This window comes from Schistocerca cancellata, chromosome 4, assembly GCF_023864275.1.
Source record: "Schistocerca cancellata isolate TAMUIC-IGC-003103 chromosome 4, iqSchCanc2.1, whole genome shotgun sequence".
Classification (NCBI taxonomy): domain Eukaryota; kingdom Metazoa; phylum Arthropoda; class Insecta; order Orthoptera; family Acrididae; genus Schistocerca; species Schistocerca cancellata.
Window position 1 is genome coordinate 637,987,748 of NC_064629.1, and position 16,959 is coordinate 638,004,706.

The 16,959-nt window shown below is 45.4% G+C and overlaps 1 protein-coding gene across 1 annotated transcript in view; it reads left to right on the top strand.

The window, feature by feature from the left end:
- Positions 1-16,959, top strand: part of LOC126184532 (alpha-aminoadipic semialdehyde synthase, mitochondrial) — a 207,159-nt gene that overhangs the window by 126,405 nt on the left and 63,795 nt on the right. Inside the window, exon 16 of the mRNA XM_049926937.1 lies at positions 12,429-12,639. Within this exon, the coding sequence (XP_049782894.1) occupies positions 12,429-12,639 (211 nt within the window). The remainder of the gene's footprint in view (positions 1-12,428; positions 12,640-16,959) is intronic.

Here is a 16,959-nt window from a genome sequence, read left to right on the forward strand (position 1 = left end):
AGTATGAATGCCGAGATGTGGAAAACAGAGAGAGCGATGTGCATATTTGCAGCAGGCGGCAGGGTGGATGCCCGTAGCAATTCCTCCAACACACTGCCTATAAGTGAAGTACACTCCTGGAAATGGAAAAAAGAACACATTGACACCGGTGTGTCAGACCCACCATACTTGCTCCGGACACTGCGAGAGGGCTGTACAAGCAATGATCACACGCACGGCACAGCGGACACACCAGGAACCGCGGTGTTGGCCGTCGAATGGCGCTAGCTGCGCAGCATTTGTGCACCACCGCCGTCAGTGTCAGCCAGTTTGCCGTGGCATACGGAGCTCCATCGCAGTCTTTAACACTGGTAGCATGCCGCGACAGCGTGGACGTGAACCGTATGTGCAGTTGACGGACTTTGAGCGACGGCGTATAGTGGGCATGCGGGAGGCCGGGTGGACGTACCGCCGAATTGCTCAACACGTGGGGCGTGAGGTCTCCACAGTACATCGATGTTGTCGCCAGTGGTCGGCGGAAGGTGCACGTGCCCGTCGACCTGGGACCGGACCGCAGCGACGCACGGATGCACGCCAAGACCGTAGGATCCTACGCAGTGCCGTAGGGGACCGCACCGCCACTTCCCAGCAAATTAGGGACACTGTTGCTCCTGGGGTATCGGCGAGGACCATTCGCAACCGTCTCCATGAAGCTGGGCTACGGTCCCGCACACCGTTAGGCCGTCTTCCGCTCACGCCCCAACGTCGTGCAGCCCGCCTCCAGTGGTGTCGCGACAGGCGTGAATGGAGGGACGAATGGAGACGTGTCGTCTTCAGCGATGAGAGTCGCTTCTGCCTTGGTGCCAATGATGGTCGTATGCGTGTTTGGCGCCGTGCAGGTGAGCGCCACAATCAGGACTGCATACGACCGAGGCACACAGGGCCAACACCCGGCATCATGGTGTGGGGAGCGATCTCCTACACTGGCCGTACACCACTGGTGATCGTCGAGGAGACACTGAATAGTGCACGGTACATCCAAACCGTCATCGAAACCATCGTTCTACCATTCCTAGACCGGCAAGGGAACTTGCTGTTCCAACAGGACAATGCACGTCCGCATGTATCCCGTGCCACCCAACGTGCTCTAGAAGGTGTAAGTCAACTACCCTGGCCAGCAAGATCTCCGGATCTGTCCCCCATTGAGCATGTTTGGGACTGGATGAAGCGTCGTCTCACGCGGTCTGCACGTCCAGCACGAACGCAGGTCCAACTGAGGCGCCAGGTGGAAATGGCATGGCAAGCCGTTCCACAGGACTACATCCAGCATCTCTACGATCGTCTCCATGGGAGAATAGCAGCCTGCATTGCTGCGAAAGGTGGATATACACTGTACTAGAGCCGACATTGTGCATGCTCTGTTGCCTGTGTCTATGTGCCTGTGGTTCTGTCAGTGTGATCATGTGATGTATCTGACCCCAGGAATGTGTCAATAAAGTTTCCCCTTCCTGGGACAATGAATTCACGGTGTTCTTATTTTAATTTCCAGGAGTGTATATTGATGGGTCTACAGTTCCGCCATTGTGCACAAACATACGGCTGCAGCCCTTGCTCGGACTTTTATAAGTTTCAGCCCGCCTTCATGCAGCAGGAGGGTGAGAATGTCACAGTGGACTTTAAATAGGAATCCAGCAGTAAGGTAATATCCAAACGCTGCCGGCAGTATGAATGCCATTGCTGTTGGTAGTGAGAGAACATAAGCCATGTGTATCCAACTGTTCGCCATGTGAAGGTTAAGATATTGATGGTAGGAGATTTATGCGTTAAAGTAAATTCTGACTGACTTTTATGTGTATCGCCTGCAGTAGACGCCTATAGTGCGTAGTGCAAGCTAGCCCATGGTGGCAGCAGTTCTCCATCTGCCAAGCGACTAATAAGTCGTAACGACCATACCCAAGAGGTACCACGTTTATCAATAGTGAAAAAAAACAGACATTCGTAAATAGTGGCCCCTGTGTGGATCACCTAATTTGCTGACTAACTTGACACAAAATTAATTTAATGCCATCAAACCCACAACAAAATAAATGACATTGTAAGGAATCAGAATGGGTGTCATTGAAAAATTAATAACAAGTACTTACGGTATCGATTCCCGGCGGGGTCAGGGATTTTCTCTGCCTCGTGATGACTGGGTGTTGTGTGATGTCCTTAGGTTAGTTAGGTTTAAGTAGTTCTAAGTTCTAGGGGACTGATGACCATAGATGTTAAGTCCCATAGTGCTCAGAGCCATTTGAACCATTAGCCACTTACGGTATCACAAAGAGATTTATTAACTAATATCGAGGTCCCGAGATAACAAACATATAAACAGAAACTTCAACGGTACAACATTTCAGTAACATGAACTCAGGTTGGTTGGAATTACACGCCGGCCGGAGTGGCCGAGCGGTTCTAGGCGCTACAGTCCGGAACCGCGCGACCGCTACGGTCGCAGGTTCGAATCCTGCCTCGGGCATGGATGTGTGTGATGTCGTTAGGTTAGGTTTAAGTAGTTCTAAGTTCTAGGGGACTGATGACCTCAGAAGTTAAGTCCCATAGTGCTCAGAGCCATTTCAACCATTTGGAACTACACTTGGGAAATCTAACTGGAATTTACGTGGAGATGAGACTAACTACTGTGAGTGAAAGAATGCCAGTCTAGGCAACACTCTGCTGTATTGTTTCACTGATTGGTCTCTCACCTCAAAATATAATTAAGCGTGCAATGGACACTGGGAGTGACTACTGTGAGTACAAGGCTGCTATAAAAAAAAAAGATGGCCGTGAAAATGATTGATAAGCTTCTGAATTTGCCGAAGGTGCGCAACGTTACCGATATAGCTGGTGGAAGACGAGATGCTGTCGCCTGGATGCGGGCGGTGCCAAAACTGCTAGGTTTGTTGGCACATCGTACTGCGGGAGATGACCCCCACATCCGCCGGTGATTGTCTCGCGTCCACAAAAATATACAGTTTCGCCCGGGTGTCCGGCCGTCTTTTCAACTAACTGCTCTCTTCATAGAAAAGGAAGAGCTCTAGCGACTGTACTCCGCGATGTTCGAGAAGCAAGTCCATGCCTCTCCCGTTGCTCAAAAATCTTCCAAAAAAACATCCGTTCCCCCCGATGTTCTTGAATAAATCTATCATGGTCCAACAGTGGTTACCGTGCCAATCATGTTTTCTAGCAAGGAGGCCTGATCTTCCTCAACCGATCACTGCAGTTCAGTACTCATTCTGTTCTCCTAGAAAACAGCACACAATGCTGGAGATCCCGCAGCCAAACCCCCGGCGCATTTCACAAGATTAGGGAAGCTCCATAGTGAAAACAAGCTCCGTCTCGTCCATGCAACGATTTAGTGTGCGTCGTTTTGGCGCGAAACTAGACATCTGGAGAAAGTCGTCGTCCCGTCTCACAAGGTACGCTGTTCATGTAACCTGGCGCCAGCCGGTTGCTGCTTCACCTGGACCTGCGCATTGGATAAGGAGACCAGACTTCCACACCACGTCCACTCGCTAATAAAGCGATTAGGCCGGCGCCAGTATGCCCGGCGCCGCCAGTTTCTCAAGAAGTATCATTTCGCATTCAGCCACAGCGTTCCCACCCTCTTGCTTGGCCGCCAGCGGATCAAGGCGGACCGGCAAAATGGCGGTTCATAAACCACTGCCCTGCAGGGCCCACAGCCAGTTTCAGTGAGTATAAAGGGAAGCCTAGTAATGTGAAGTTGCTGAGAACTTGCCTGCTGCTTGGCGAAAGTTCTAAAGCTGCCTCTAATGCAATTGTCAGCTACGGCGTCCAGAAATGTGTCTCTATAGCCGATTTTAATTCTCCTATTGCTACTCAAGTCGTACAAGTACTCTGAGATCAATCAGTGGTTTACCCTGACCCTAATAGTCCATCAGATTAATATCAATCAGGGGAAATTTAGATACGCAAAAGGCGAAACAAAATGAAAGGGGAAGTGCCTGACGGGTATTACCACGACAGTGGCCTGCCCGGAAGGCACCGCCGTCTTTCAGCGGTAGCTGTGCAGTGCACGTCCTGTGTAAATGTAATGCCCAAATAGCCGATCATGCTCACATGTGGGAGGGGCGCCAAACAGCCCTCCTGGAGGGCACCGCCAATATTCATCACTGCTGACTTGGCCTCATTCATGTGGCTTTCCACCACCAACCCATATCACTTGATCCATTCGAGCATCGAGTGCACCTCATCACGTGATCGGACCAGTAGTTGAAGGTCATCAACATATGCTCTGCTGTAGAAGGTGTGCCCCCTCAATGTAATCCCCGTAAGTCTGTGTTTCAGCCCTCCTATGAGAGTTCCAGCGCCATTACATAAGGGATCATGGAGTGTGGGTATCCTTGTCGAACCGAACGCCAGCGTGACAAGGGACCGACTGTACGTCCACTTACTAGTGCATGGGGTGATACTCCGCGTGAGAGGCGCAAAACTACATCGAGGAAGTCAGGCGGGAATCACATGTGGGCCAGAACCCATGTACGAAATTTGGGGTGCACTCTGTCGAAATTGTGGCCAAAGTCAGTTGAGATCACAACAGCTCAAAGGTGGCAGAATGTGGCGAGAGCCATCAAATCCCTTCACATGCCAGCAGCAGTTTGTATGTTGGTCTCTCTTCCTTGTGTAGTTTGTTCCACTGAAAGCGTTAGTGACAGGACCTTCTTTAGGCACACTGCCGTAAGCTGGGCAAAGATCTTATAGTCTGAATTTAACATTGTAATCGGATGGTAGTCCTCGATTGTCTGACCTCGTAAAGGCTTGTGTGTCGGGATGAATAGTCCATCGATGAAGGCAGGTGGCACGCAAAAGCTGGGGGACATCAGCTCGCGGTACGTCGTGATCCAATGGGGCATCATCAGGATGCAGAAAGTCCGATAGAATTCAAGCAGCAGACCGTCTGATCCCGAAGATTTATTAAGCGAACCCTTGTACTGCGCGTCCTCAACGTCGTCGTGCGTAATCTCCGCTAAAAAGCGATGATGCTGCTGTTCTGTTGAGAGTGTGCGTCATGTGCTGCAAAATGTCGTTATCCCCACCACCTCCTTTATAATCTTCTCCTCGTAAATACGTCGATAATGCTGCAAAGGCTTTCACAATGGCCGCCTTGGCGGTTAAGGATCGACCATCCGGCATAGTGAGGTCCATGACGACGTCGTCGGCGTCGACAGCTATCGAGCACGAAGTGGTGAATAGATGGGATTTCGTCACTCGTTTGGTCGTGACGCATCGACTGCACGACTATCCCTTCAAATTTTCGCTGCATAAGAGACAATATTTTGGCTTTAATTCGGTGGCCTACCATCTGTCGGTCTGGTGACGACGGTTGGGATACAAGTTCGCGAAACTTCGTGTAATACAAGTCCATGGCGGTGCAATGCCGCGATGTCCTTTTCATAGTGTATTAGCACCCATCGGAACGCCGGTTTTGCACATTCCATCCATAAATAACACTTATCGAAAGAAGCAAAGCAGTTTCGTTAAGTTTTAATACACAAAGCAAAATTATTAAATCCTTATATGCTAGCAAACTAAATTCAGTGTTGGTTTGTATATGAAAAGATAACATTGCTATGTTTAATTCTGTCACTGATATAAACTTCCGAAAACCCATGTGTCACCGAGTTAAACCTAACAGTGTTATCTGTTGGTTCTTTGGTGTACTACGAAACTGACAGCGCCATCTTTGGTGTACTATACCGCGTTGATCATACATCTGAACTACAAAGTGAACATACACTTTTTGATAAAATTCCAAATTATGATATATTTATTCTTCGTATGCTGATTATGAGGAAATAAAACCTATAAATTGCCCCAAGCTACACTAAAGATACTTGTGAAAACCCCATGAAAATTCGGTTAGTATTTTTGGAGATCAGCGTGTTCAAACAGACAAACTGACATACACGAGTGTTTCAGATAAAATTTTGAGGACTTACACACTACTTAAACTAACTTATACTAGTAACAACACACACACTTATGCTCGAATGAGGACTCGAACCTCCGGCGGGAGGGACCGCGCTCTGTGACATGGCGCCTCAAGCCGCACGCGCGGCAAATTTTAAATCACAATATATTTTCTCATGGTCCAATGTTGATGAAATAAAGCCTATACCCTACCCCAAACAAAGCTCAAGTTACCTTCGATAACCTCAACAAAATTCGTCAAGTAGGTTTGTCGCAAACAGATAGACACTACGATTTTACAGTTTTATTATTAGTATAGATGTAGAAAATGGTTCAAATGGCTCTGAGTACTATGGGACTTAACATCTGTGGTCATCAGTCACCTAGAACTTAAAACTACTTAAACCTAACTAACCTAAGGACAGCACACACATCCATGCCCGAGGCAGGATTCGAACCTGCGACCGTAGCAGTCGCGCGGTTCCGGACTGAGCGCCTAGAACCGCTAGACCACCGCGGCCGGCTATAGATGTAGATATAGATAGCGGAGACCGGGACGTTTTGACGTTTGCGATTAAACACTTTTAATAAATTTATTTTTGGAGATCGTTTGGTTTTCTTTTTGCAGTTTCATAAAAGTACCTTTTATTGTATTGTACCTACTGGTAGAAGTTTTTCCACTTTACCTCAATCATAATTCTTTTGCTAATTTTAAAAGCTACTGCAAAAGTGTCAGTCACAACTTTGAACACGTTGCAAGATGATAATACCGATAAAAGTGTGAAATGTTTTTATTCTTAGGAAATGTAGGTAAGTGTATTAATTAAATAATGATTACTGTGTACTTCCTTACAAATACTACTTATTGAAAGGATTCAACATATGCAGGACACTGCACTATAACTTCTTTGCTAGTTTCTCTTTGTTGTTTGGAATTTTTCTGTTCCACCTTGTGTGCTTCCTTATCAACCAATTTTGGTATCTTTAATGAGTTTATTAAAACACTTACTTTGCGTACTGTGACTTACCAGTTTTTCGTAAGCGACTTTTTTTAAGTACTGGTTTAAAATCGAAAATACTTCGGTACTTCGGTACCATTCTACATCTACATCTACATGTACATCCATACTCCACAAGCCACCTTACGGTGTGTGGTGGAGGGTACCTGGAGTACCTCTATCGATTCTGCCTTCTATTCCAGTCCCGTATTGTTCGTGGAAAGAAAGATTGTCGGTATGCCTCTGTGTGGGCTCTAATCTCACTAATTTTATCCTCATGGTCTCTTCGCGAGATATACGTGGGAGGGAGAATATACTGCTTGGCTCCTCGGTGAAGGTATGTTCTCGAAACTTCAACAAAAGCCTGTACCGAGCTACTGAGCGTTTCTCTTCCAGAGCCTTCCACTGGAGTTTATCCATCATCTCCGTAACGTTTTCGCGATTACTAAATGATCCTGTAACGAAGCGCGCTGCTCTCCGTTGAATCTTCTATATCTCTTCTATCAACCCTATCTGGTACCGATCCCATACTGGTGAGCAGTATTCAAGCAGTGGACGAACAAGTGTACTGTAACCTACTTCCTTTCTTTTCGAATTGCATTTCCTTAGGATTCTTCCAATGAATCTGTCTGGCATCTGCTTTACCGACGATCAACTTTATATGATCATTCCATTTTAAATCACTCCTAAAGCCTACTCCCAGATAATTTATCGAATTAACTGCTTCCAGTTGCTGACCTGCTATATTGTAGCTAAATGATAAAGGATATTTATTTCTATGTATTCGCAGCACATTACACTTGTCTACATTGAGATTCAATTGCCATTCCCTGCACCATGCGTCAATTCGTTGCACATCCTCCTGCATTTCAGTACAATTTTCCATTGTTACAACCTCTCGATATACTACAGCATCATCCGCAAAAAGCGTCAGTGAACTTCCGATGTTATCCACAAGGTCGTTTATGTATACTGTGAATAGCAATGGTCCTACGACACTCCCCTGCGGCACACCTGAAATCACTCTTACTTCGGAAGACTTCTCTCCATTCAGAATGACGTGCTGCGTTCTGCTATCTAGGAACTCTTCAATCCAATCACACAACTGGTCTGATAGTCCATATGCTCTTACTCAGTTCATTAAACGACTGTGGGGAACTGTATCAAACGCGTTACGGAAGTCAAGAAACACGGCATCTACCTGGGACCCGTGTCTATGGCCCTCTGAGTCTCGTGGACGAATGGCGCGAGCTGGGTTTCACACGACCGTCTTTTTCGAAACCCATGCTGATTCCTACTGAGTAGATTTCTGGTCTCCGGAAAAGTCATTATACTCGAACATAATACGTGTTCCAAAATTCTACAACTGATCGACGTTAGAGATATAGGTCTATAGTTCTGCACATCTGTTCGACGTCCCTTCTTGAAAACGGGGATGACCTGTGCCCTTTTCCAATCTATTGGAACGCTACGCTCTTCTAGAGTCCTACGGTACACCGCTGCAAAAAGAGGGGCAAGTTCTTTCTCGTACTCTGTGTAAAATCGAACTGGCATCCCATCAGGTCCAGCGGCCTTTCCTCATCTGAGCGATTTTAATTGTTTTTCTATCCCTCTGTCATCTATTTCGATATCTACCATTTTGACATCCGTGCGACAATCTAGAGAAGGAACTACAGTGCAGTTTTCCTCTGTGAAACAGTTTTGGAAGAAGAAACTTAGTATTTCGGCCTTTAGTCTGTCATCCTCTGTTTCAGTACCATTTTGGTCTCAGAGGGTCTGGACATTTTATTTTGATTCACCTACCGTTTCGACATAAGACCAAAATTTCTTAGGATTTTCTGCCAAGTCAGTACATAGAACTTTACTTTCGAATTCGTTGATCGCCTCTCGCATAACCCTCCTCACACTACATTTCGCTTCGTGTAATTTTTTGTTTGCCTGCAAGGCTTTGGCTATGTTTATGTTTGCTGTGAAGTTCCCTTTGCTTCTGTAGCAGTTTTCTAACTCGGTTGTTGTACCACGGTGGCTCTTTTCCATCTCTTACGATCTTGCTTGGCACATACTCATCTAATGCAAATATAGTCCGATGGTTCTGAACTTTGTCCACTGATCCTCAACACTATCTATACTTGAGATAAAACTTTTGTGTTGAGCCGGCAAGTACTCTGTAATCTGCTTTTTTGTCGCTTTTGCTAAACAGAAAAATCTTCCTACCTTTTTCAATATTTCTATTTACGGCTGAAATCACCGATGCTGTAACCGCTTTATGATCGCTGATTCCCTGTTCTGCATTAACTGTTTCAAATAGTTCGGGTATGTTTGTCACCAGAAGGTTTAATATGTTATCGCCAGGAGTCGGTTTTCTGTTTAATTGCTCAAGGTAGTTTTCAGATAATGCACTTAAAAAAATTTCACTGGATTCTTTGTCAATGCCACCCGTTATAAACGTTTGAGTCTCCCAGTCTATATCTGGTAAATTAAAATCTCCACCCAAAACTATAAGATGGTCGGGAAATCTACTCGAAATATTTTCCAAATTTTACTTCAGATGTTCTGCCACAACAGCTACTGAGCCAGGGGGCCAATAGAGACATCTGATTAATGGGAACAGCATTTGTTGAAGGTCATGTTCCGTCATAACGCTCTACCTGATGTTCATTAGAACATTCATTAGAAGTTGTACTGGGTTGGTATTTAGGTGCTGCAGCCTGAGCAGATTCATTTCCAATTTTCATATGGTCAGTAACTAAAAAACAGTATGTGGTTTTCGCTGCAGCAAGATCATGCTCATTAAACACGAGATCATAAGGGACGATTTCACATTCTTTGAACACCTTAACTGCATTACTGATGGGTATCTGCTTTCAAATAGAACGTGATCAACAGATGAAGAAGTCGCCAACTTGCCCCAGTCGGTTATATTAAAGTCATTGATTTTTGGTGTAGAATAAACAAGAATGACAAATGAGTAAATGGTGACCGTAATACGCATATTGTCTCTTTATTCACACATAAGAAAGGATAGCCAAATACCTTGTCAGTTATTCCTCAAGGGCTTGTACTGAGGATATCGAAAATTGTAACACTTCAAGCAATGTACAGAACAGTTACGTAACGCACACTGAACTAGCGGCCGCGGCGTCACTGTGCAAGCTTTCAGGGTCTTGCCAGCTGAAGAATTACTGGTATTCCAATTGTTGTGCCACCTAGAATTACGAACTTGAGCAAAGTGATTAACCATCTACCCTGCTCGTCAACTTGCCTCTGCCTTCCCTCCTAGTGCCACAGATTACCCAAAAGCAATAGATACAAAATAAATACGAGTACATCCTCCTCACTGGTGGTGTAATCCTCCGAAGCACTTCTTGGAGAATGTAATAAAAGTGACAAGTTAAAGTCACGTGTTGATTAAGATGATATTCACCACAGTCACAGTCAAGCCTAAGCTAAAATATTTGCGCTTAAAATGTGTGGCAAGTCGTTCTGGGTTAATACGTTTTTGTTTACTCAAGAACTGGAGTTAGGGCGTTAGCTTGGTCATCAGATCATCTCTACTTTCACAGCTGGCGAATACTGAAACTGTCGTCGCTTCTAACGTAAACTTTATCTGCGGCAAATTATTATGTGAAGAATAGGAAGTAGAACTGCGACTCGTATTCGACATAAAAATGTAGCTCCGTAGGACCAAACAGCGAGGTTATCAGGCCGGCCGGTGTGGCCGAGCGGTTCTAGGCGGTACAGTCTGGAACCGCAGGACCTCTACTGTCGCAGGTTGGAATCCTGTCTCGGGCATGGATGTGTGCGATGTTCTTAGGTTAGTTAGGTTTAAGTAGTTCTAAGTTCTCGGGGACTGATGACCTCAGAAGTTAAGTCCCATAGTGCTCAGAGCCATTTGAACCATTTTTGAGGTTATCAGTCCCATCGGATTAGGGACGGATGGGAAGGATGGGGAAGAAAGTCGGCTTTGCCCTTTAAAAGGAACCATCCCAGCCTTTGCTTGGAGCGATTTAGGGAAATCACGAAAAACCTAAATCAGTATGGCTGGACGCGGGTTTGAACCGTCGTCCTCCCGAATGTGAGTCCAGTGTTTATCCTTATGGCTAGTGATTCTTGCTCGAAGAATTTCTTAAGCTGAAGAAAATTTCCGCCTTGTGGTAGACACAGTTCTACATTTTTTCCCCATACATACTCAGAACTTCATGTCCTATATCCAGTATTCCTTTTTTTGTCCTGCCCGAAAAGTTTATGTGATGTGAAAAGAACTTGTAGTCGTTCACATAAATTCGGATTAAAACTGTTTCTGTATAACGGGAGTGATGATTTAATGTGAATTCACGTTAGTTAATGAGGCTATGAGACTCAGTCCCTAGCTGAGCAATGAAATATTATGCGTCCGTAATTTGTGTATAGAAAATTATGCTTACAAAACTATTTTGGAAAATAAGACAATATTACTGTTATAATTACCTTACATAGAACCAGCAGCTATTTATTGCTGGTAATGCCGCATAAGACACACGTTTAACAGCTTGTCATCTATTTTTCTTACGGTATCAGACTGAAAAATTGCTATATTATTTCGTATATTTTTGCTTGTTATTTGTTGTTTCTGGTGGTGTTGTCATTTCGATTATGCTATGGGCACTGGAGAACATATTTTGTTCCCTATCTCTGTTTTTACTATTATGCCTGCATGTCAATGCTGTTATTTTTATAAACATGAAGTGTATTCGCAACCATCAGCTGCATAAGGGAATGATGACAACGAAAACCTGTGCCGGACTCGGACTCGAACCCGAATTTTCCGCTTTACGCGAGCAGTCACCTTAATAGCTTTGGCTATCCGTGCACGACACTCGATCAGATCCAGACTCCCATAGGTCGTAGTTCCTGCATCACAACCTGTACTCGTACACACATTATGTAATTCCTGTGTTAGGTAATTGAAAGTCGCTGCCTGGTATCGGCGGATAAATATCGATATTGCACTGTGTGTGTGTGTTCAAAAATGTTCAAATGCGTGTGAATTCCTAAGAGACCAACCTGCTGAGGTCATCGGTCCCTCGACTTACACACTACTTAAACTAACTTATGCTAAGAACAACACACACACCCACACACCCATGCCCGAGGGAGGACTCGAACCTCCAGCATGTGTGTGTGTGTGTGTGTGTGTGTGTGTGTGTGTGTGTGTGTGTGTGTGTGTGTGAGAGAGAGAGAGAGAGAGAGAGAGAGAGAGAGAGATATATCCAGATGGCAATCGTACCATATTTGGAGGGCGGGCTGTTTGTGAGTAGAAAAGGCTGAATTCCGGTAAGGGTTGACGTGTTAACAGAGTGATAAGTGTTAATTTAGTACATTCCTTCCTGAAATATTAATTTTTGTATTTGATATTTTTCTTCTGTTGTTAATATACGGCACAAGCATGGAAGTGCTGTTTCCAGTGAGCGGCAGCGCAGATAACGCGTGTTTCCCGCACAGCGCCAGCTGATCTGCCACCTGCTGGGCCTCACGGACTCGTCCATCTTCTACGACAACCTGAAGACGAAGCTGGTGGAGCGATTGGGCGGCGAGGGCACCGCGAGGGCGGACGCGCTCGAAGCGCTGGGGCTGCTGGAGGAGGCGCCCGTCAAGCGGCTCGGCACCCCGCTCGACACTCTCTCTTACTACCTCTCCAAGAAGCTCTCCTTCGGTACGTCGCCATATTCTCAGCGCTAACTGCCTTATTTGCTTATTTCGAAAATTTTGCTCCATTCGACGTCTACTACCCTGCTCTGATCTTACTGCAGGTTGTTTCTCTCCACCCTGTATGCAGTGCGTCCCATTGGATTAAATTAGATGAACTCTTTGTTCTATCAGCCCGTATTGAGAAGATCCTCATAGATGTAAAACTTGTCAGATTTATTTTATATTATGTGATGTTATTAAAAAATATAGTAATAATAATAATAATACAGTACCTCATCCGGTTCTGTTTAGAGATTCATCGCTGTAGTAGGATGAGCTGGCCGCAAGCAAATCTTTCAGGCTCCTCTTAAACTGAACTTTATTTGTAGGTAAACTTTGTATGATTGCTGGCAAGTTATTGATAATGCATGTTCTTGAACAGTGGACCCCTTTTTTGGACTAAAGTGAATGCCTTTAAGACATTATGTAATTTGTTCTTGTTCCTAGTTGTGATTTTGCGAGCGGGGTGGCGCAGTGGTTAGACACTGGACTCGCATTCGGGAGGACGACGGTTCAATCCCGCGTCCGGCCATCTTGATTTAGGTTTTCCGTGATTTCCCTAAATCACTCCAGGCAAATGCCGGGATGGTTCCTCTGAAAAGGCACGGCCGACTTCCTTCCCAATCCTTCCCTAATCCGATGAGACCGATGACCACGCTGTCTGGTCTCCTTCCCCAAAGCAACCAACCAACCAACCTTGTGATTTTGTGAACTGAGCTGTTTCTTGAAAAAAGGACATATCATTTACATCAAATTTCGTTAAGGAATACATATACTGAGAAGGATTAGTTAATATATCCAGTTCCTTGAACAGACTTCCGCACGATGTTCGTGGACGCACACCACAAATACTACATATTACACGCTTTTGGATTCTGAAAACTTTTGTTTGGCTTGATGATTTACCCCATAATGTGATACCATACGACGTTAAGGATTGAAAATAAGCAAAGTATTCCAGCTTTTTTTATTTTTGTGTCATCTATATCTGATAACATTTCATTTGTAAATAAGGATTTGTTTAAGCGTTTCAGCAGTTCTGTGGTATCGTCATCCTGTCTCCATTTATTATCAAGTTGTAATTCCAGGAGTTTAACATTGTCAACCTCTCCTATCCGCGCTTCTTCATACGTTATACACATGTAGAAATATCTTACGTGTTCTGAATTGCGTGTAGTGAGTCTTCTCGAAGTTTAATGGTAGTGAGTTGGATATAAACTTTTTATTAATGTCCATGAAAATATCATAATTAACACTTTCTAAGACTATGCTCGATTTGCTATTTATTGCAATACTTTTATCATCTAGAAACGAAACAAACAATGTATCTGGAAATGACTGATGACACGTCATTAATGTACACAAGAGAAGGCGATGGGCCTACGATGGACCTGTGTGAGACGCCACACGTGATTACTTTCCAATCTGATGACGAATGATAGTTTAATTCACTGGTCTCTCGTATTGATCCATTTTGTTGTTCTGTTTACGGAATATGACTTGAGCCGTTTTATACCACTGCCAGTTGTTCTGGAACTTGTTGAAATTGTCACTAGATAGGGTTTCACTAGGCATGGCCTACACCGAAACAGCATTGGTAAGCGAAGACTAGTACCGCAGATACACGAAAGTAGATGGGGTGGATATGGGGCCACACATAGTCAAGCACCGTTCTCATGGGTAGGAGAAGTAGGCCTTTTTTAAGATAAAACCAAACAACAAGTACGCCTTCCTAAAGAGTATCTCCAGTAGATTAAAAAGTCTACAATAAGCACCCACAAAGTATTAAATAAAGAGGGTTTGACATCAACAAGGAATGTTGCGTATGTATCGATTATTCATTGGTAGTGTGGACACATTTTACAATAAATTAACGAAGGTTCTAGATAAAGTAACAACAACAGAAGTTAACATAATGTAGTGTGGAGACGTAAACATAAACACAAACATCATAAATAAAACTAGAAGCACCCTACTACAGTGAGGTCACAAAAGACATGGGATACGTGCTAATATCGTGTCGGACCTCCTTTTGCCCGGCGTAGCACAGCAATTCGAAGTAGCATGCATTCAACATGTCGTTGGAGGTCACCTGCAGAAATACTAAGCCATACTGCCTCTAGAGTCGTCCATAATTGAGAAAGCGTTGCTGGCGCAGGATTTTGTGCACGAACTAACCTCTCGATTATATCTCATAGATGTTCGATAGGACTCATACCGGGCGATCTGGGTGGCCAGATCATTCGCTCAAATTATCCAGAATGTTCTTCAAACCAGTCGCGAAGAATTGCGACCCGGTGGCACGTTGCATTGTCATCCATAAAAATTCCATCGTTGTTTGGGAAAATGAAGTCCATGAACGGCTGCAAATGGTCTCCAAGTAGCCGAACATAACTATTTCCAGTCAATTATCGATTCAGTTAGACCATTCCATGGAAACACGGCCCATACCATTATGGAGCCACCACCAGCTTGCACAGTAAGCTGGTGCCAACTTGGGTCCACGGCTTCGCGGAGTCTGGGCCACACTTGAACCCTACCGTCAGCCCTTACCAACTGAAATCGGGACTCATCTGACCAGGTCACGGTTTTCCAGTCGTCTAGGATGCAACAGATATGGTCACGAGCCCAGGAGAGGCACTGCAGGCTATGTCGTACTGTCAGCAAAAGCACTCGCGGCAGACGTTTGCTGCCATAGCCCACTAACCCCAAATTTCGCCGCACTGTCCTCACGGATACGTTAGTCGTAGGCTCCACATGATTTCTGCGGTTATTTCATGCAGTGTTGCTTGTCTATTAGCACTGACAACTCTACGCAAACGCCTCTGCACTCGGTCGTTAAGTGACGGCCGTCGGCCACTGTTTTGTCTGTGGTGAGGGGTAATGAGTGAAATCTGGTATTCTCGACACACTCCTGACACTGCGGATCTCTGTCCCATGTATCTAGCTTCAACTACCATTCTCTCTTAAAATTCTGTTAATTCTTGTCGTGCGGCCATAATCACGTCGGAAGCTTTTTCACATGAGTACAGACACAGCTCCGCCAATTCATTGTCCAAAAAAATGGTTCAAATGGCTCTGAGCACTATGGGACTTAACATCTGTGGTCATCAGTCCCCTAGAACTTATAACTACTTAAACCTAACTAACCTAAGGACATCACACACATCCATGCCCGAGGCAGGATTCGAACCTGCGACCGTAGCGGTCACGCGGTTCCAGACTGAAGCGCCTAGAACCGTACGGCCACACGGGCCGGCAATTCATTGTCCTTTCATATCTCGTCTGTGCGATACTACCACCATCTGTATATGTGCAGAGCGCTATCCCATTACTGCTGTCTCTTCAGTGTAAATGTCATTCAGAGTTTTGGCGTGTCAAATGGTTCAAATGGCTCTGAGCACTATGGGACTCAACAGCTTAGGTCATAAGTCCCCTAGAACTTAGAACTACTTAATCCTAACTAACCTAAGGACATCACACACACCCATGCCCGAGGCAGGATTCGAAACTGCGACCGTAGCAGTCCCGCGGTTCCGGACTGCAGCGCCAGAACCGCTAGACCACCGCGGCCGGCCTTTTGGCGTGTCTCTGTTGGCCAATAGTACAACAAGGATTACTACAATAACGACATCGGTAATCGACAAGTGGCCACAAATATGGACAGGGAAATGAGTGATGTAGCTGTAAAAATCTTACACTCTCAGGCCATTTCTGCCAAATAACAATAGTAAAATGAGGTATGGAAAAAGTCCCTAAACTTCAGACCTACAAAAGATACTTACTAGAAATCAAAATACAAGTTTCTTCAAGAGAACTTACTAACGAAATATAGGATGAGGGGGAAATACACTCCTGGAAATGGAAAAAAGAACACATTGACACCGGTGTGTCAGACCCACCATACTTGCTCCGGACACTGCGAGAGGGCTGTACAAGCAATGATCACACGCACGGCACAGCGGACACACCAGGAACCGCGGTGTTGGCCGTCGAATGGCGCTAGCTGCGCAGCATTTGTGCACCGCCGCCGTCATTGTCAGCCAGTTTGCCGTGGCATACGGAGCTCCATCGCAGTCTTTAACACTGGTAGCATGCCGCGACAGCGTGGACGTGAACCGTATGTGCAGTTGACGGACTTTGAGCGAGGGCGTATAGTGGGCATGCGGGAGGCCGGGTGGACGTACCGCCGAATTGCTCAACACGTGGGGCGTGAGGTCTCCACAGTACATCGATGTTGTCGCCAGTGGTCGGCGGAAGGTGCACGTGCCCGTCGACCTGGGAC